Raw genomic sequence first — 23,175 nt, forward strand, 5'->3', positions numbered from 1 at the left:
TAACTAGGAATCCAACTTACAAGGGATGTGAAGGACCTCTTCAAGGAGATCTACAAACCACTGCTCAATGAAATAAAAGAGGATACAAACAAATGGAAGAACATTCCATGCTCATGGGTAGGAAGAATCAATATTGTGAAAATGGCCACACTGCCCAAGGTAATTTATAGATTCAATGCCATCCCCATCAAGCTACCAGTGATTTTCTTCACAGAATTGGAAAAAACTACTTCAAAGTTCATATGGAACCAAAAAAGAGCCCACATTGCCAAGTCAATCCTAAGCCAAAAGAACGAAGCTGGAGGCATCACGCTACCTGACTTCAAACTATACTACAAGACTACAGTAACCAAAACAGCATGGTACTGGTACCAAAACAGAGATATAGATCAATGGAACAGAACAGAGCCCTCAGAAATAATGCCACTTATCTACAACTATCTGATCTTTGACAAACCTGACAAAAACAAGAAATGGGGAAAGGATTCCCTATTTAATAAATGGTGCTGGCAAAACTGGCTAGCCATATGTAGAAAGCTGAAACTGGATCCCTTCCTTACACCTTATACTAAAATTAATTCAAGATGGATTAAAGACTTAAATGTTAGACCTAAAACCATAAAAACCCTAGAAGAAAACCTAGGCAATACCATTCAGGACATAGGCATGGGCAAGGACGTCATGTCTAAAACACCAAAAGCAATGGCAACAAAAGCCAAAATTGACAAATGGGATCTAATTAAACTAAAGAGCTTCTGCACAGCAAACGAAACTACCATCAGAGTGAACAGGCAACCTACAGAACGGGAGAAAATTTTCGCAATCTACTCATCTGACAAAGGGCTAATATCCAGAATCTACAATGAACTCAAACAAATTTACAAGAAAAAAACAAAAAACCCCATCAAAAAGTGAGTGAAGGATATGAACAGACACTTCTCAAAAGAAGACATTTATGCAGCCAAAAGACACATGAAAAAATGCTCATCATCACTGGCCATCAGAGAAATGCAAATCAAAACCACAATGAGATATCATCTCACACCAGTTAGAATGGCGATCATTAAAAACTCAGGAAACAACAGGTGCTGGAGAGGATGTGGAGAAATAGGAGCACTTTTACACTGTTGGTGGGACTGTAAACTAGTTCAACCATTGTGGAAGTCAGTGTGGGGATTCCTCAGGGATCTAGAACTAGAAATACCATGTGACCCTGCCATCCCATTACTGGGTATATACCCAAAGGATTATAAATCATGCTGCTATAAAGACACATGCGCATGTATGTTTATTGCGGCACTATTCACAATAGCAAAGACTTGGAACCAACCCAAATGTCCAACAATGATAGACTGGATAAAGAAAATAAGGCACATATACACCATGGAATACTATGCAGCCATAAAAAGGATGAGTTCATGTCCTTTGTAGGGACATGGATGAAGCTGGAAACCATCATTCTCAGCAAACTATTGCAAGGACAAAAAACCAAACACCGCAAGTTCTCACTCACAGGTGGGAATTGAACAATCAGAACACATGGACACAGGAAGGGGAACATCACACACTGGGGCCTGTTGTGGGGTTGGGGGAGGGAGGAGGGATAGCATTAGGAGATATACCTAATGTAAATGATGAGTTAATGGGTGCAGCACACCAACATGGCATACGTATACATATGTAACAAACCTGCACGTTGTGCACATGTACCCTAAAACTTAAAGTATAATAATAAAAAAAAGCATGCTATTTATCTTCAGAGTCTTAAATAAGTTACCTGGCATCATTGGTCAGTTTCCTCATACCTGATGGCAGGACCAAAACCATCAGTGGATCTGAGGTTCAGCTATGGGATTAGACTGGATGTGAATAGACTTCTCAGAAATCTTCAGTTCTTATTTGTCCTTTCCTGTCAGACTTTCACATGAGAACTACAGAATCAGTTACTCCTGCCATCAGCAGCTGGAGCTGTGCTAAGACAAGGGGGAGGTGGGAGTAGGAAAGCTACGGGGCCCTCTGCAGTATTACCTGAGGCTTCACAGAGCTGAAGCTGCATTCCACTGTGTATATCCTGCTCACTGTACTCCACAGGCCACACTCTTGCACGTGCCTAGAGCCACCCTGAGATGGAATGGCCTCTGCCTGCTCTGATACACTCGTAATCTACTTCCAGACACAGTTCAGACATCACCTCTGAAAGAATTCCCTTCTCTTGGTATGCAGCAAGCCCTTTTCTCCTCTGTACGCCTGTGACACTTTCAGCATTCTTTTATTATATAGCTTATAAGATCATTTAAGATAATTATTTGTCAGCCATTCCCATTAGAATATGAGCTCCCAAAGGACAGGAACTACAGCATCAAAAATAATGCCTGGCTTGTAGGTGAACAACAAATCCTTGGGAAATTCATTTCCTAGAGAATTGTTTAAATAAATCCAAATGTAGATGGAAATTTGGCATTAGAATATTCATTCACTGAATTAGACTGGTTATTACATATGATATTCTACTTAAAATCATGGAATATATAAAATGATTGACAAATCTTGGCTCTGACATTCTTTAATTGTATATCCTTGAGAAAGTGAACCTTTCTATGCCCCAGTTTCTCATCTGTAAAATCATTGTAACAGCAATGGCTACCCCATAAGCTTGTTAAATTAAATGACATCCTCTGCATAAGACATAGACACTTAGAGGATTACTACTGCTATTATCATTTAAAATCATCCAAAATACTCTTATTAAAAACATCTAAATGAAAATGAATTAGTCAAGATTTGGTCTAAGATATAATTTCCTGAAACATATAGCCAAATATATGTATACACACATATATATAATTTTTTAAATGAAGAGATTATAATGTTGCTATGAAAAGTCAGAATTATTCAATGTACATATGAATTTTAAGAAATGTAAAGTTCACAAGTGCATGCTTAACTAGCTTTTAAATTGTACAATTAAGCAATTTAAGACTTGAATATTTATTGTGGAAATTCACTTTGCTTAATCAGTATTAGAAAGATATTCTTGAATGCTCATTAGTTTAAATGAATTAAGGTACTTTGGGCTGGAAATAAACATTGTGTCTTAGGTAAGTATAAAAGAGGTATCCTACAGTCTTGCATATCTACTTTTGACCAAATTAATTTGCTCATCTGGTAGCAACTGCTATTTCCTTTGTGATTAATGCTTAATTATAAATATGAATGGAGGCTGGGCATGGTGGCTCCGTGTATAATCCCAGCACTTTGGGAGGTCGAGGTGGGAGGACAGCTTGAGCCCAGGGCTTTTAGGCCAGCCGTGGCAACATAGTGAGACGCCATCTCTACCAAAAATTTAAAAATTAGCTGGGCATGGAAGTACATACCTTTAGTCCCAGCTACTCAGGAGGCTGAGGCAGGAGGATTGCTTGAACCTGGGAGATTGAGGCTGCAGGGAGCTGTGATCATGCCACTGCACTGCAGCCTGGGTGACAGAGCAAGACCCTGTCCCAATAATTATTATTATTTAAAAATAAATAAATACATACATAAGTAGATAAAAGGATTTATGAAAAAATTTCCAAACTATGAAATGCAGCTAATAAACTTCAGAGTGTCCATGTTTGACACTATAGTATGATCTGATTTAGTAAGTCCTTCAAAAGCACTTTCTCTACACTTGATATGGTTTGGCTGTGTCCCCATCCAAATCTCATCTTGAATTTCCACGTGTTGTGGGACGGACCCGGTGGGAGGTAACTGAATCATGGGGGCAGGTCTCTGCTGTGCTGTTCTTGTGACAGCGAATAAGTCTCATGAGATCTGATGGTTCTATAAAGGGCAGTTTCCCTGCACAACATCTCTCTCTTTACCTGCTGCCCGTGACTTGTTCCTCCTTGCCTTCCGCCATGATTGTGAGGTTTCCCTAGCCACATGGAACTGTAAGTCTAGTAAACCTCTTTCTTTTGTAAATTGCCCAGTCTCAGGTATGTCTTTATCAGCAGCATGAAAACGGACCAATACAACACTGAAATATTTATGACACATACCTTGTGAATGGCTGGCAGGGAGGGCTCATTAAAATCATATCGAAAGATAATCTGTCAAACTCTTCGAGTGTAATGCCCTGAGGAATGAACATTTAGGGGGAAAAAAGAACATAAAAACATGCATAGAATGGGGAAGAAGGAAAATACTAACTATAATTAAATATATCAGAAACTGAAACAGTTTATAATACAATGCTTGTCAAATCAACTTTGGTTAACTAACTTCTCAAAGCAATCCTGTGAAGGAAGTGGGGCAGTAAACTGAAGCTACAAGAAATTAAGTGACTTCCCCCAAGGTCCCAGCACCAGCCCAGAGCTGGAACAGTTGTTTCCTGGATCCTAAGCACATCTGGCCTGTATCACGCCTCAAGTGTAACACTGCTGTTTTCTAGAGTAAAACGTGGAGAACCTTATTTTATAATTGATAACCTTCATGGGGATGGGGTCTAGGAAATTTTTAAATACCTACCTGTCAATAATGTTCTTTATTTAGCAAATGTGATATGCAGACCAGTCACCATCCCTTTCATATACATCTGTTAATATATTATCAAATGGAAAAGGGCCTCATTCTCAGATATCCACAATTATTTTGTTTTGCAGTTGTGTGCAATGAACTTCAAATGACTGTTGACAAGATGAATCAAAAGAATTCCTAATGGGCTAAGTAGCTGAAAACTGTGCTGTGTTGCTCCCTTTCTATATCTCAGAAGACAAACGCAGGGAAGCACACGTCAGGGGTTTGCCAACTCACATTAAGCACTCTCAGTGCACATCTTTAGCTAGAAACTTAAAGAAATGAGCCCAGAATCAAAACCTTCCTAATTATAGCCCACTTCTAAGAAGTTCAAGCACATGAATAAAGCAGGAAAAGCTTTACTCTGAATTCTGTAAAGAGTGAGTTAACGTGGGAACATGTCAGTTGTCTCCATTGTATTAACAGTTTGAATGTGCATGTCTATCAGTTTTTGATCATAGGATTTTAAATAATTAAAGATACATCTGTGAAAATGAAATCAAAATCAGATATTGAAAATTTCCTAAAGCACTTCTCGACTCCCCAGTGTTAAGGAAAGCAATCTGAAAATCCTACACTGAGCAGTCTGCCAAAACACACGGGGCAGGGTATTAGCACATCACATTCAAGTTCAACAGCCTGTACATACAGGGCCATTATGATAAGCAACTGGACGTGGAATGATAACAGCTAAATTCCTAAAACTAAAGCAAAAATAAAACAACAATCTCTCATAGCAATTATTCTAGGGGCATCCTATGTCTAGAATTGAAAGGAAGTAAACAGAGTCAATGTCTCTAATACAGCTAGCCACTAAAAAAATTCCAGCTTTGACAGATTCTTGAAAATAGTGATTTTTTCAATAGTGTAGGCCAACTGATAAGGCAGTTAGGCAAAAATTCATCACTAAATTGAACAATTCACAACTTATTTAACTTGGTATTCTAGGTCCATGAAAGCATATTTGGATTAAATAGTCATGGAAATACACAGGTTATTTTTAATGACTAAATATTTTAAAGCCAATGGAAATTGATTTTTTACATTATATGACTATACAAGTTAAGGAAAATACTTTTGCTTTCAGATAATATTAGATCAAGTCAGTGTGCTAACACTGTTCATCCTGTATTGACTGGCAGGTGTATTTGTCCCTCTGCCTGCCTTATTGCTTATTTTCTCAGAAAGTTTTCTGGCTATTCTTAAACTGAATTTTCATTTGAACTTTAGGAAGAACTTGGCAGATTAGAAAACAACAACTTTTGACTATTTTATTGAAGTTATAGTGAAACAGAGCCAATATTTTTACAATATTCAGCCATCCTATCCAAGACCACAGTACGCTTTCATCATTTTTCAAATCTCTTTAACTCCCATGTGAGTTATATAGATTTCTTGTTATACAGATTCTTGTGTTGTTACTAAAAATAGGAACTTTCTCCTATTATGTCTTCTAGTAGGTTTTTGTTTGTATATTGTATGCTATAGGTTATCATATTTTTGTAGCCGGCCTCCTTATTAAAGCACTAATTGTTCCTCATATACTATTTTTGCTTAACTTGTTGGTATTTTCCGGCATACTCAATCACATTTTTAAATATTTCTATTTATATGATATTTCTCTGTGTAAGTACATTAGCTAACAGATCCACAACTATATCAAGTAATAGTGCTAATGGTGGACATCCTTGTCTTTTTATTATTTTAATGAGAATACTTTTAAAGTTTCACCATTTGGTATGTTACTGGATTTAGATGTGTGTGTGTGTGTTTGTGTGTGTGTGTGTGTGTGTGTGTGTGTGTGTGTGTGTAGTCAAGGTCTCAGGCAACCAGGCCAGCAGTCAGGCTCTTGGAACATTTGCATTCTTAGTCCCAGAGCCTTCATTCCGAGGTGTCCTTATCTGAGGCCTTGAGCAGAACTTCTCTGCCAAGGCCTCCTTGTGTGGGGAGGTGTGGGAAATCCTGAAGACAATGATGACACCTAAAGAATGTGCCACTCTGACTCAGTCCCCAGCACTTTTCCACTGCTAGCCCTCCCTGCTTTCCCTTCCCTTAAGGCCAAGGATTCCCTCAACAGTGAGAGGGCCCTCACGTATACACTGATCCATGGGTAAATGGAACCGAGAGAGTGGCATTGTCTCTGCTTTTAGATTCTTGCCAGTAACACCACCGTAAGTGAGTGAAGGCTTAACTCTTTTGTTTTTGGCTTGTGGCCTTAATCAGCTACTTTAACGCTCTTGACAGCTGAGCTTTCTCTTTCCCGGCTCTGCTGAGACCCTGACAATAACACTGAATAATGTCCTAAAAAATTGATAGTTTCATTTATCTACAAAGACATATTTTTTGTGTCTCACTGCCTCTTCCCACTCCGATTACATTATTATTTCTACACTGCAAAGCTTTACAACATTTTCAGCTATTTTCTAACCATAGTTTTCCTCCTAACACGGCAGCTTCATTCCTGGGTTTTCTACTTTGATTCATCTCTTGCTCAGCTAGATTAAATGATGCAGTCATCTGTTCCAGAAGGGCTCATGGATGTTATATTGTAAATTTCATTCTAGAAAAATTTTTATCTATTTTTATTAAGAGTTTTTGTTCCACTGGAGTCATTCTCTTCTTCAGAGGCATTAATGATATTAATCACGGATCACTCTGTCTTCAGTAGCTATCATTTACTCTACAGTATGTAACTGGAGAAAGTGAAGAAAGAGAACAGATATTATTTTTGAAGCAATAATGGTCAAACCCCCCAAATTTGATGAAAATTATAAATAAGAAAAGCACCACAAGGTCCAAGCACTACAAATAAAGAAAAACATAAAGAGCACATCAAAATAAAACTTTTCAAAACACGTGATAAAGATAAAATCTTAAATGTAGACAGAGAAAGACAATATATTAAGAGGAATGAAAACAGAAATTATTACAGACCTTAAGTCAGAAATTAAGTAACCCAGATAATACTGGAAAGTATTAAAAGAAAACAAACAGATTTTTACAAAAATATCTTTCAAAATGAATGTAATCAAAGATTCAGTGGGCCACGCACAGTGGCTCATGCCTGTAATGCCAGCACTTTGAGAGGCTGATGTGGGAGGATCAGTTGAGCCCAAGAGTTTGAGACCAGCCTGGGCAACATAGTGAGACCCTGCCTCTCCAAAAAAGAAAAAAAAATGAGTAAAAATTATATTTCACAGTGAAGACAAAATAAAACACTTTTTTACTCAAAAGCACCAAGGTAATTTGTCCCTTTCCACATATAACCAACAAGAGACACTAAAGAAGGTTTTTCAGGAGGAAGAAAAATTATATCACATGCAAACTTTGATCTAAAACACAAGGATAAAAAGTGCTGAAAATTGTAGGTATATAGATAAATATAAAAGACTTTTTGTGCTTTTTAAAAGTTCTTTAATAGATATTTGACTATTTAATCCAAAAAATAGTAACAATGTATGTTGGTGCCTATAACATTCGTAGCAGTAAAGTGCAAGACAAAATATCAAAATAGACCAGTAGGGGAAATTGGAGGAATACTGTTAAAATTTAAACATAAAGTGGTATAATGTTATTTGAAGACGGGCTTCCACAAGTAAAAGATGCATCTTGTAAACCCTAGAGAATCCAATAAGAAAATAAAACAAAGATAGATATAGATAATTCGATATTTAAAAAGAAATTTCAGTTTACATTGAATATTATGACTAATTGTCTTTAAAAAGACATTAGTGAAGAATAATGAATTTTTTAAAAATCCAAATAAAAATAGTGACAATGTAAAATGGTAAAAACACTTCAAAAACTTTGAAAATTTGGTATTTTCTCATAAAGTTTAATAAATGTAGGTATTTATCCACAATAAATGAAAACTAAGATCCACACAGATTTGTACATATATGTTCATTGCAACTTTACTTGTAATGGTAAAAAACTAGAAACTACTTAAATGTCTATAATAACGTGAATACATACACATACTGTAGTATATGATATTCTACTGTACAAAATATCACTCAACAATAAAAAAGAGCAAATTATTGATATACAACAAAACATGATGAATTCCAAAACCATCAACACTAAACAAAAGCAGTTCCACTCAAAAGAACTACACTCTTATGATTTTATTTGTGATATACTAGGAAGGGAAAACTTAATCCATAATGAAAAGAAAGCAGATCCATTGTCGCCTGCGTTGGGGTTGGAGACTGACTGAAATGTGGCACTAAGAACAATTTAGCATGATGGAAGTGTTCTAAGTCTTGATTGCGGTGGTGGTAGTTACACAGTTGATGATTGAGTCGAAACTCAAACTGCCCACTTAAAATTACGTACAATAAACTACATGTTTATTGCATGTAAATTATGAGAAATTTCATGAGAAATTTGTTTGTAAAATTTTTCATGATAAATTAGGAGAAACAACACAATTTCTTTTTTTTTTTTTTTTTTTTGAGACAAAGTCGACCAGGCTGGAGTGCAGTGGCGCGATCTCAGCTCACTGCAACCTCCGCCTCCTGGGTTCAAGTGATTCTCCTGCCTCAGCCTCCCAAGTAACCGGGACTACAGGCATGTGCCAACACACCTGGCTAATTTTTGTATTTTTAGTAGAGACCAGGTTTTGCTATGTCAGCCAGGCTGGTCTCAAACTCGTAACTTCGTGATCCACCTGCCTCGGCCTCCCAAAGTGCTGGCATTACAGGCGTCAGCCACCGCGCCCAGCCAATTACATATTATTTAAAAAATAACTCAACATAAATCAGTGTTTCAATACTTGTGCTGAAGTCACCACAGGTGAAAAAGGTTAACCTTGACAGGTTTGCTAAAATAAGAAGCATTCAGTAATAGCCAATGATATTCTCCCTTGTTCTTACTGCATGCTATATATATTGCATAAGTATTTAATAAAAGTAAATACTTTTTCGAAGTTCAATATCACCACAGAACCAAGCATTTAGAAGTCAAGCATATCCTTACATTTCAATTATTTCTCTGAAAGACCAAAATATTTATCTCCCTGTCTATAGCTGGACTTTTTTTTAAAAGCATGCTATCTTCTGATAGGATATAAAATGTTAATCCCCTTCTCCTGAACTCTTAAATTTATATATGCTTTATCTTCCAGTTAAGCCAACGGAAACCAGTATTAGGCAGTGTTTTTCAAACGCATTTCCCTTGCTATATACTTATTAAAACAATGACAATTACTCACTTCAATTGTCTTGGCAAGTAACTGTGTGTGAGGAAAATTATACTTGTATACTTCATTAGCGACAGTGTTGACATCAATGGCAGCCACCACTTGTGCAGGTATACAGCTTTCTGTAATGATAAATGGAATATCTTGAAAAGAAAAGTCCTTAAGTTCATTATAGAAAGAAATCAAAATAGCAGAATTTAGTAATCCATTTCCTTATTTCCTCATTTATTAGCCTCATCTCAGACTGTCAGTGGAAGGTCAGGCCTGGGGAAGCCAGGCATGAAGTGAAATATTTGAACATGGACTTCTGGTTCATCTCTCCAAACAGCATTCCAATGCTAAAGATAAGATTTAAATATTTTAGTGCTTACCTCTTATATTTGCTTTCCTCCCTCATTAAGAGACACACTTATAAGTCAAATAGAAAGTTTTCCTAAGTTAAAACAAACCAAAAATTGACAAGGGAGATATATTCTAAAAGCTCTATGATTTGGAACTTTATATAAATAAACTACCATTTGTTCTGCACCTTCTCACATTAATACAATGTTGCTTCACAGTACCATTGAAAATGCTTTGTTTTTTTAGTAACAGCTTTATTGAGATGTAATTCACATTTGACAAAATTCACCCCATTAGAGCTTACATAAGTTTTTAAATGAGATGAACAATTAATTGGTATCCAAATGTAAATGGTTCATTTACCAACATTTTAAATGTTGACAGACCAGAAGAGAATATAAGAAGAATAAGGGAAATAATTATAAAGGAATGCCTTCACTGCCCTTCTGTCTTGCTGGTGAAGAAAATCATTTTCAAAATGGTTTCAGATCCAGAGAATTCTAGCATATTCTTTAATGTTAGCCGAAATTGGAACTCCACAATTGTAGCCGTAGCTATATTTTACAATGACCACCTTCTTTCCCCAAATATGTATAAAACCAATTATGTGCATGCCCTGACCCAAGTCAGGAGAAAGTGTGAAGTTTTAAAAATAAAAGTATTTGAGACTTCAGAAAATCATCAGAGAAAGCAATACAATATTACATAGTAGATCCAAGTAGCTGATTCTTTAATACCATTAGCTGATTAATAGTTAGCTGATTAGCTCACCCCAAATATCAAAAAAGGAAAAAAAAAAAAAAAGAATGGTGTGAGGAACTAGGACTCATACAGCAGGCACCCGGAAATAAAAGCAGACCACAGGAGACAGGGCAAGGAGAAAGGCTCACACACGCTCAGAAAACAATCATAACCTTCCACTGAGGCCTAGAAGAGATGAGGCCAGGAAGAAAAGAAAGGCACAAATGTCTCCAAGGATTTATACTAAATGGCTGCTAGGATCAAGACACTCAGCAGGTATCCTGCTGAAAAGTAAGATCCCCTGCGTGCTGCAAACTTGGTGGTCTCATCAGTAATGCCATAGACAGCTGCCTCTTCTGCATTGAAGTGCAATAACTAGTTACTGGCCTTAGTATAAAATAAATTTGAGGTTATAAATTATATCTGTTAAAGCCATCAGATCTTGAAACATAAATCAAGAAGGCTTCTAAACAAAAGAAAATATTAATATATAAGGATCCATTTGCAAACAAAACTATCATAATTCAAGTCAAGAATTAAGCTACTACTAATCACTGTAAGAGAGCTGAAAATTAAATAAACTTCATTGTACTATTTTACTGTTTTGTTAAATATGTTGTAATCAGCATGATGTAGCCTGCTTGTATTTCCACCATATATGAAGCAAACAGGGATTGCCTGACACTGGTTAATAGGACTTGTATCTTTTTTCAGGCAGAGTGAAAATGTACAGTGATGTGCTGAATCTGCACTGTAATCAATAATTAATTTTATGTTCTTATGTTATATGCCTGGAGGTCACAAAAACTGACAAAAATCAACTGCCAAATGAGTATTTCATATGGTGATCCAAAAACTGATGAACTGAAAGTTCTTTCTCAGGAAAGAACAGATTTTCAAAGCCAATAAGCAAATGCACTGTTTGCATGGATTGATGCACATATTTTAGACTGTTATAAAATTAGGACCTACTGCATAACTTAAAAAGTTATTTCTATTAAGAGAAATGGATGTACTAAGATATTACTGACACTAATTCAACTTGCCTTCTCAAAATAGAATTGGGGGGTGGTTATTGTTTCTAAGGAAAAGGTTAAACTTACAGATAAGTTTTAAAAAGCAAACCTGTCAATTCTGTCAAAATCTTAACTTGAATTCCAAAGACTAGTTGCCTTGATATTTCTTAGTATACAGTTTAAATCTACAATCTCCAAAATTCTTTAAAGTTACATATATAGATTTTGAAAATGTATAATTAAAAATGTCAAAGTGAATATAATTCTATAGAATTTTGCCTATGTGAGCTCCATCACTTGAGTGATCCAAGAGTAGTAATTCTCAAAAAGGAGGCAGAATTTGGGAAAGGGATTCGTGAGTATCTTTTCATTGAAACAGAGGAAGAGGATGTGTTTTCAGTACTTTGATGTATTACTTTGCCTAGACTTTATTCATGACATTTCAATTATTATTCAGGATTTCATATTTATTAACAGGAAGCCTGGTTTGAAAAAAAAAAAGGTGAGATATCCTACTTAGAGAAACACAATTATTTATTTTATTTATTTATTTATTTATTTATTTCTTTATTTATTTTTTGAGATAGTGTCTCACTCTGTTGCCCAGGTTGGAGTTCAGTGGCATGATCTTGGCTCACTGCAACCTCCACCTCTCAGGTTCAAGCAATTTGATTCTCCTGCCTCAGTCTCCAGAGTAACAGAAACTACAGACATGTGCCACCACACCCAGCTAATTTCTGTATTTTTAGTAGGGACAGGGTTTCACCATGTTGGCCAGGCTGGTCTCAAACTCCTGACCTCAAGTGATCTGCCTGCCTCAGCTTTCCAAAGTGCTGGGATTACAGGTGTGGGCCACCACGCTTGCTGAGAAACACAGTACAAATTATTTTAAAAGGTTGTCAGATTGGCTCCGAAAGGAATACATAAGGACATCACGCTTCCATTTATATGAGGACTAAATTTAAAAGGTAGATTTAGTTATTTCAAGAGAGACTTCTAGGTAAGATGTTAGAAATGTCACTGAGGATACATACATAATTCTTGCTTTCAATATGCTTCTTACAAAAATAGACAAGAAACACACACACACACACACACACACACAGAGGCAGACATTTGAATAGCAATACTTTCCTTTCCTTTTCTGATGATTCTTTCTGGAAACGCTGTAGGGAAGAACTTTTTGTTGGTAGTAGTGAAAAGCTTTACAAGTTCACACTCTTCTTGACTTTCCTAACCAAATAAATAAAAAAATTTAACTGTTCTTGTGTAGTTATTAATGTGGGGAAAAAATCAATATTTACAAGATGTAAATGCAAATGTAAAAAATGTAAATGTAAAGACGTTATGTTAGATAATATAATGCAGTTTGAAGTTTTGAGGAGGACCTTGAGAAAGAAAATTAAGGCATAACCAGTCCACTTTGAAATAAGGAAAGAAATTTTTTAAATTATATTCCTTCTTTATTATTTATTTTCTAATCTATATCTCATATAGGTGAGTAACTACCGAATTACTCATTATACTCACACCTGAGACATTTAATCAAGTATGTTAACACTGACATCTAGTTGTAAGATGAAAGATCAGTTGAATACATCCAATGTCCTTTCATTCAAAGTGCTGCCTTAGTTAGGAATAAAAGTACTAAAGAACGTACAGACCTATAAGGATCTGAACTTAAAATTGCTGCCAAATGTTTTATCACTATTAGTAAAGTCTATTGTTTGCTTCTTTTTAAAAGTTCTTGTATTTTGCTGGGTGAGGTGGCTCACACCTGTAATTCCAGCACTTTGGGAAGCCAAGGAGGGCGCACCATTTGAGGTTCGGAGTTTGAGACCAGCCTGGCCAAAATAGTGAAACCTCATCTCTACTAAAAATACAAAAATTAGCCGGGCATGGTGGCACACGCCTGTAATCCCAGCTACTCAGGAGGCTGAAGCAGGAGAATCGCTTGAACCCTGGAGGCGGCGGGTACAGTGAGCTGAGATTGCACCATTGCACTCCAGCCTAGATGACAGAGTGAGACTGTGTCTCGGAAAAAAAGAAAAAAAAAAAGTTCTTGCATTTTAAAAATTGCTGATAAATTATTTCCAAGAATAAAATAAAAAATACATTAAAAATATTTTTCAAAGATCCAGTTTCCCTAGAAAGTTTCCATAGTCAGCTAACAGTCCAAACAAAATTTACTTTGTGTCAAGACATACCTTAGATTATTATTGTTACTAACACCAGACTAAATATAAGAGACCACCAGCCAAAATACGGATAGGAACTGCTGGAGATCTATGAAATTATCACGTCCTTGACACTATATCTTAGGATAATTTATTTTTCAACAAAATACCAAAAGACATACCAGAGCCAGAGAAGTGGTGGAAGAGAGAAATATGGCAAATTAATGTAAAAAAAAGGAGCACAGTGAAGGAATCTACAAGGAATGGAAAATAAAGATGTTACGTCAGATAGTATAATGCAATTTGGAGTTTTGAGGAGGACCTTGAGAAAGAAAATTAAGGCATGAGTAATCTTTCCGGAACGTCTCTAGGAAAGTCTATTTAAAGTCATGTTGATGTCATGAGGTAGCTAATACAGCTTCTCCAGCCCCTCAACCCACAACCTCACACCAGCCCTGAAGCTTTCCTTGGCAGAAGAGAAGAGAAAAAGCAATTTAGTTATCCACTTTCAGCAGGGGCTACAGAAAGGCCACATAACCCAGCATTACCCTTAGTCCTGAGGATGCAGGGACCTCAATTTCCAGGGGCATAAACTGGTCTCTAAAAAGAATATAGGTAACGAACGCCTAGGATATAGTAAATGCTCAATAATTATTAAAATTCATATTCACTGCTTGGCATTTATCTGGAATATTATAGATTAAATAGATAAAATAATAATGATAATGATTATTTTAACTAAAATTTAAAAATCAAAATTAAAACAATCATTATCATTATTATTAAGGTTAGAAAATTAGACCAGCGACAAAAGCTTAAGACTCATACTGTTCATCTGGGAGATGAATTGCAGGAGAAATATTTTTGAAAGAGTTTCAAGTAATGTAAGAAGAGATCTTCACAAATGACAAAAACTAGCTGATTCCAATCTCTACTAATAAAAAAAAAAAAGGAAAAACAGAAATGGGCTAAAATTTAATCCCAAGAGACTAGCATTGATGGGAAAAGCTTTCCTGACCTTGCTATCAAACCCTAGAATGAAAGAGAGAAATTGGAGGTATTGGGGAAAGGATTTTTTTAACACAGGGCAGAAAAATTTTCTTCCCAGGATATTTATTACTTGTTTTATCCAATTTGGAGGAGGATAGTCCCACTAAGCAAACCTCTAAAAACACTTTCTAGCCCTGATACTCTATGAGCATTTAAGTAAGAAGTATAGGTCTTCAGATCACCTTTTACTACCTGCCATTATTGACAAAGATCTTGGCCTTTTCACCCTAATTCACTGGTTAGAAACTAAAGAACTGATACAAGAGAAATGCTCTTTTATGGTTATGTTTGTCTATTAATTTGCCTTTCCTAGATACTACGTTTAAAATAACTATTAAGGAATAAAAACAGTAAGTGAACTACGACAAACAATATAAATTTTCTCTTTCTGCCGGGTGTGGTGGCTCACGCCTTTAATCCTAGCACTTTGGGAGGCTGAGGCGGAGGATCACCTGAGGTCAGGAGTTTGAGACCAGCCTGGCCAACATGGCAAAATCCTGTCTCTACTAAAAATACAAAAATCAGCTAGGCATGGTGGTAGGCACCTGTAATCCCAGCTACTCAGGGCCTGAGGCAGGAGAATCGCTTGAACCCACGAGGTGGAGGTTGCAGTGAGCCGAGATTGCGCCACTTCACTCCAGCCTGGGCAAAAGAGTGGAAATCTGTCTCAAAAAAAAAAAAAAAAAAAAAAAATTTCTCTTTCCATATTCGGTACAGAGAAAACCTGATTTGTGGGAATCAACATGAAGTAACATTGCATTAATGCTTAATTTTTTCCTTCTACTTATAACTGTCTATTAGGAGGGAAACTAGTATTTCCTAGACAAAGCTGGACCTTAGGTGAAATAGTGCCGTGCTTTTTTTCATGATAATCAATCTTTAATTCCCTTCTCCCTCTTCCCATTTCAAACTACCTAGCAAAATGCTAAACCGAACACTAAGCAAATGAGTACTTAAGAAACAGTATGAAAAATGGATAGCAAACAACATATTTTTCCTATTACAGAACTCAAGGAACTTCACAATTTCTCCTTAGTGCTCAGTCTCTTTGAAGTAAATTTTACATCAAATTAAATTTTGCTAATGAAATTTTACTAATATGTTTTACTAATGACTCAAAAATATGATTTCTAGTTATACTATCTCTGCAAAAATTATTTGCATAACCCAACATTTATTTCTTCCTCCTCTTCAATAACCAAACATCAAATTTATTCACTGTGGCAATGCACCCTGCTAAAAGGATATCTGCCACCCCTCTACAGCTAGATGCAGCCATGGACTAAGGTCAGACTAATGAGACAGAATAAGTGCATCAGACTCTCAGAGAGTGTTCTATAAAGGAAGAGAGTGGTAGTTCCCTATGCTCTCTGGCCTTTCCACTGGAGGTTTGGAAAGCAGATGTGATGACTTGAGCTCCGTTTGCTGTGACGGACAATGAAGGCTGATCCGTGCACTCTCATCACACTCCAGTTCACTCTACTGTCACATTTTTCCCAGGACAGTGGCTCCCTCACTAGACTAGTCAATCATCTCAGTGCTGACACCATGTCTCATTCATATGGGTACTCTCAGCACCCAGGCATTGCAGTAATTGGCAAAGAATAGGCGCTCAATAAACGTCTATTGACTGAATACATACAAGAGAATAAGTGAATTATACTTCCTAAAATCAACTCCTGATTATTACTGATTACCCTCCTTGTTCTCCTGTTTCTGAGAACACTGCTAGCTTAAAAAGTATTTAATATGTCTGAACTTATATGATTATCTATCTCAATGCTCATTTTTAAGTAATTGTTTGACATTTAGGTCAAATTTTTTACCTTGGAAACACCGACAATGAAGTTCCCAAGAAACCCACAAAATTCTATTTATGTTACAAATGTCTTAAATATAGTCCCAATAGTGCTATTGTCAGGCAGTAAGTAAATATCTGTGAGATTACCTATCATGTACTGAGCACTCTACTGAGGATACAAAATGAGTGGACATTTGTTTTCTGTTTTACCAGCATCTGGCCCCTCCTTCTCTGGCAATAGTCCCAGATTTTCTCTGGGGGAAACTTACGTCACTCATGCTCTGTTGAAGTTGTTCAGATGGCCTCAAATCTCCCTCTCCTAGCTTCTGGAAGCCTCGGTCAAGTGCCTGAGCCAGTAAGACTAGCCAGATCGGTTTCAGGATGGGCATGCAACTCAAAACAAGCCAATAAGGCACAATAAGAGGTGACCCCTGGCTTTTTCTTGTGTAACTATTAATAGCAAGAGTTGCTTGATCTTTCTTACCAGGTTAAACCTTGAATGGAGATAAGTTCAGAGGCTACTACAGACATTTTGATGCAATAAGGGGAGAACATATATAAAAATGCACCCAACCTAGAAGAAACAAGGCTGAGATACATGGAGAAAAAAACTGGTTTCTGGTGACATGATTTGAGCCCCTGCTTCAAACTCTAACCCTAACTGGGCCTACATTTGGACCTGGTCAATTTAATGAGTCCATATTGACAACTTTTAGGAAACCAGTCTGAGCTAAGTTTCTGTCACTTGCAAATAACACTTCTAAGTGGCATTCAAGTGAACACAAACTAATATGCCATTTGTTCCTATGAGGAGAAGCATTTCAAATTCCAAACTGGCAAACAGAGCAATATGAAGGCAAAAGTCCTGTAAATAAGTAATTAATTAACCATGCATCTACAAAACAGAAGTATTCTTCTTGATAAAACTGTTCTAAATTGAAGAAAGAAGGTCAAGAGTCTTCAATTTGGGGAGTGAAGACTTCCTTATGGTAATACCCAATTACCTATTTCTATATATGGATACTAAATACAACAAATACAGAGAGAGAGCTACTTATAAACTATAGCTCCCATGTCTTTTAAGGAGCACAGAATATTTTCAGTTGCCCAGTCTCATCAATTCTTACAAAGCTCAAGTCCTGAAAGTAAAACAGTTAAAATAGAAATTTCATTACAAGCAATTCAAAAATACCAAATTTTAAATGATCGATAAACATATAAAAGACGCCAAACCTCATCAATAATGACAGAAATCCACATTAACCAGTTTTACCTAGCAGCTTGGCAAAGATTGGATAAATGAACACTGTCTAATGCCAGCAAGGATTTAAGAAAATGTGCTGTCCCTCATGTCATTTGTGGTATAAATTGACATAATTCTTCTGATTATTAGACCTAGTTATACTACATCTGGAAATGTTTGCTAAGGAAAATTATAAACAAGTATGTAAAGATAAGAGTGTAAGATTACATACATGTATGAAAATAGAGATGTTAAAAAGATAACATCCATATTTACTGTCACAAAGCAATATCCATATTATTTACTACATAGAGCAGTTACAGAATATCTTGAGTAAAAATCCAAGTTTTATAAAGTGTATGTGTATGTGTATGTATGCACCTTAAGAGAGAGAAAACAGCAAATATCAACAGAGGCTATCTCCTGGTGGTGAGATTTGGAGGTAATTCTTCTTCCTTTAAACTCTTTTGAATAATTTGATTTTTTCTCATTGAGAATATACTATTATTTTATTTATATCTTTATTTATTTTTTTGAGATGGACTCTTGCTCTGTCGCCCAGGCTGGAGTGCCGTGGCATGATCTCAGCTCACTGCAATCTCCACCTCCTGGGTTCAAGTGATTCTTCTGCTTCAGCTTCCTGAGTAGCTGGGACTACAGGTGTGTGCCACCACGCCCAGCTAATTTTTGTATTTTTAGAAAGAGACAGGGTTTCACCATATTGGCCAGGCTGGTCTCGAACTCCTGACCTCGTGATCCACCTGCCTCGGCCTCCCAAAGTGCTGGGATTATAGGCATGAGCCACCGCGCCTGGCAAGAATGTACTATTTTTATAATTGGCAAAAAGCAAACAAAAAAATGACGCTTATTTTGGAATGAAAGAATTCAATGCTGCTCTTGGTTTTGACCCTGAAAAATAACAAAAGGAAAGTAACAAGGACAGACAAGAAAGGTTTGGCTCTTTTCTCAAGGCATGCCAATTGTGCTGTGACCTGTCACAGGCACATACGCACCAGTAAACAATTATAACTCATTATAATTACAACAATTGTAACTCAGTGCATTATTTTACCTGCTAACTCAACAATAATCAAAAGAAAAACTAAAAATTAAACTACCTTATGAAAGTCTTCTAAAGATCAGCAATTAGCTAGCATACGCCCAAAAAATGTAGAGCTGAAAGTAACCTATTCACATGCTTATAGAAGTCAAAAGATATAAACTACTTAAAAAGTCAAGAAATAATAGAAACACATGTGATGCGGTCAATTACAGGTGTGAACAACAAAGACTTTGATTTTGTTTTACATACATTTGTTTTGAGTGAATGACCACTCATGAATGGTTCCTTACTATAAAATGTTTACAGTCCTCTTTACTGATGCTTTCTCATAACTTATGAGGTGATCATTTCTGACATATTTATGGAAAAGTCAATGAAAAAATGAGAAGTGACATAAACATTAGTACTCTACATCTAGTTAACTGAATTTTTTAAAGACTTGTAAAAATATAATTATTTTAATATTTTATAACATATAGTATAATATATATAATAATTAACTCACAAAGATCCCCAAAATTAGCCTAAGAAAATCCTCTCTAAATTTGTCTTCCCATTCTGAGCCTTCTTTGCTTTATAGTTAGCCCTCCTTGAAAGCTTCTACTTTTCATCATTATTGACTCAATAAAATTTCAAATCCTATCCTGCAAAACACTAGCAGTATAATTTCTGCTACAGATACCTCTAAAAGGAGAGTTAAGTTTTACAATTTTGCACTAGGCCAGAAAGTATAGGCTTGTCATAAGACCTATGCACTTCAACTGCCTCACTCATTTCCCCTTTCCAAGTCTCCTCCTAACTACATCATTCTCTACAAATCTTTTTCCACTAAGCCACACAGTATTCAACATTAGGCATTCTTATTTTATTGTTTATCAAAGCTATCTTAGGGACAGTCTTATGGAATTTTTTATTTTGTGTGCGTGGGTGTTCATACGTCCTGATGAAGATTTAGAATATGGATATCTGTTTGTGTATTTCTTTCTTTCTCTGCTAGAATACTGCATTTAAATCCTAGCTTGGCTATTTCCAGTTGTGTGATTTAGGCAAGTTTCTTTGTGTCTTTAAGCCTCAGTATCTTCACCTATTAAGAGGATAATAAAGTACCTGTGCCATAGAATTTTCTGAGGATTAAATGAGTTAGTAACTATAATAGGACGTGGACATCTTTGGGGATTATTATTTGATTAGTGTCTGGCATATAATAAATGTTTGCCATTATTATTATTGAAAGTGCAAAGACTTTTTAAAAATGATAATATCAAATGCTGGAAAGGACCAGGTGTGATTTAAAAATCATCAGTGCAGCACTTCTCAAAAGAAGACATTTATGCAGCCAAAAGACACATGAAAAAATGCTCATCATCACTGGCCATCAGAGAGATGCAAATCAAAACCACAATGAGATACCATCTCACACCAGTTAGAATGGCGATCATTAAAAACTCAGGAAACAACTCAGGTGCTGGAGAGGATGTGGAGAAATAGGAATGCTTTTACACTGTTGGTGGGACTGTAAACTAGTTCAACCATTGTGGAAGACAGTGTGGCGATTCCTCAGGGATCTAGAACTAGAAATACCATCCCATTACTGGGCATATACCCAAAGGATTATAAATCATGCTGCCATAAAGACACATGCACAGGTATGTTTATTGCAGCACTATTCACAATAGCAAAGACTTGGAACCAACCCAAATGTCCATCAATGATAGACTGCATTAAGAAAATGTGGCACGTATACACCATGGAATACTATGCAGCCATAAAAAAGATGAGTTCATGTCCTTTGTAGGGACATGGATGAAGCTGGAAACCATCATTCTCAGCAAACTATCGCAAGGACAGAAAACCAAACACCACACATTCTCACTCATAGGTGGGAAATGAACAATGAGAACACTTGGACACAGGGTGGGAACATCACACACCAGCGCCTGTTGTGGGGTGGGGGGAGGGAGGAGGGATAGCATTAGGAGATATACCTAATGTAAATAACAAGTTAACAGGTGCAGCACACCAACATGGCACATGTATACCTATGAAACAAACCTGCATGTTGTGCACATGTACCCTAGAACTTACAGTATAATAAATAAATAAATAAATAAGGTCAATGCACTTGTGAGCATCAATTAACAGTCAATATTTCAGTGAATATTTGGTGGTATACATTTAAAACCCTAACAATTACTTTGGATTTTTTAGTTTTACGTTTTGGCACATTTCTTAAGGTGTGATAGGCAAAATAATAATCCCCAAAGATATCCACATCCTAATCCCTGAAACCTGTGAAAATGTTACCTTACATGGGAATGAGGATTTTGAAGATGTGATTAAACTTGAGATGAGGAGATTATCCTGAATTATGCAGGTGGGCCCAGTATAATCACAGGAAGGACTGAGGAAGGTTAAAATCAGAGAAGGGGATTTGGAGATGGAGTAGAGGTCAGAGAGAAGGCTTTGGGATGCTACACTTCTGGCTTCAAAGATAGAAAAAGGGATAATGAGCCACGTACTATGGGCAGCCCCTAGAAGCTAGAAAAGCCAAGCAAATGAATTCTCCCCTAGAACCTCCAGAAGGAATGCAGCCCTGTCGATACCTTGATTTTAAGACTTCTGACCTCCAGAATTATAATAAACCTGTGTTGCTTTAAGCCACTAAGTTTATGTTTGTTACAGCAGCAATAGGAAACTCATACATAAGATAATAATTAGAGATGTAAAGAAAATATTTATATATAGGATAAGTGATGCTATTTTATTTATAATGGTGCAAATTTATGAATGATCTAAATGTCCCAGAATAGATGATTAATTCGAACAAATACTGTACTTTCATAAAGTGGAGTATCATACAACCATTAAAAGTTTATAAATTCTACATTTAATGGCAAGCGAAAATATTCAACATATTCTAAGTAAAGAAAGAAAGCTATAATTTATTTTAATGTTCATGGTCACATTAGAATAAAGATTTAATCTAAGCCTTCACCAGTGTTTATGTCTGCATTAGCATCATTGGTGAGTTTTTTAAATTTTCTTCTCTATTTGTGTAGCATTGGTATTGCCCAGTAGAGCAAAATCTCTGGAAAAAGGAACATGACTGTCTCGTTCAATGCTGTATCCTCACCATACAACACAGTAAGCAACAAAGAAAAATCACTCCATAGTTACGTACTGAATAAATGAATATTTTCAGTGTGTCCCAATTTTTTAACAAATGTATTACTAATATTGCTAAAAATAAAAAACAAGAAATGCACATAATAATTTTTAAATATTCAACTTCACTAGTAATCAAAAATTAAGATAACAATTTCACCTAGTAAATTATATGGGTTAACATATTATATTGGCATATTTATGGTCACAGAGACGTTATTGAATATAAACTAGTATGTCCTTTTAAAAAAATAATTTGACAATCATCAACAACCTTTAAAATGTTCATGTACTATAGCTTATTCGTTAATTCTACAAATATTTGTTGAGCATCCACTATACAATGGTGCTTTTAGATCCAAGGATACAATGGTGAACAAAATAGAACAAAATGCAACAAAAAAATCCCACCCTCAAGGAGCTTACATTCTAGAAGAGGAGGCAGTCAATTTTAAAGATAAACAAGTACAATACAAAATATGATAGGCAGTAATAAGTGCTAAAGTGAAAAACAAAACAGGCCAGAGGATAGGGAGGCAGGGCAGAGGATACAAGTTTTGGTACTGAGAACAGTTCACTGTGCATCTTTCCTGACCTTTTTCTGTGTCTAAACACAAATACATTACACACATACCCACTGTATGTGCCCAAACATAAGACAACTAGAATAAACGTTAATCCCCTATTTTCCCCATGAGAATATCCAAAATTAGATTTCTGGCCGTTTTCATTATATAAACGTTTAAGGATGTAGCCAAAATAGTCAAATGACTTCATATTGTATAATTTATAATTTAAACATATTTTATTTTTTATATTC

At 36.0% G+C, this 23,175-nt stretch overlaps 1 protein-coding gene across 7 annotated transcripts in view; it reads right to left on the bottom strand.

Moving 5' to 3' along the window:
• Positions 1-23,175, bottom strand: part of TRDMT1 (tRNA aspartic acid methyltransferase 1) — a 62,828-nt gene that overhangs the window by 25,627 nt on the left and 14,026 nt on the right. For 6 of the 7 annotated variants that reach the window (XM_054660794.2, XM_016962722.4, XM_024346235.3 and 3 more), the window contains exons 2-3: positions 9,770-9,879; positions 4,038-4,114 (exon numbers count right to left, since the gene is read on the bottom strand). In XM_054660794.2, coding sequence (XP_054516769.1) covers positions 4,038-4,114; positions 9,770-9,879 — 187 coding nt within the window. Of the gene's footprint in view, positions 1-1,777; positions 1,843-4,037; positions 4,115-9,769; positions 9,880-23,175 lie in introns of those variants that run through there. The other variant, XM_016962725.4, reaches the window with a different exon arrangement.

This window comes from Pan troglodytes, chromosome 8 (genome assembly GCF_028858775.2).
Source record: "Pan troglodytes isolate AG18354 chromosome 8, NHGRI_mPanTro3-v2.0_pri, whole genome shotgun sequence".
Classification (NCBI taxonomy): Eukaryota; Metazoa; Chordata; class Mammalia; order Primates; family Hominidae; genus Pan; species Pan troglodytes.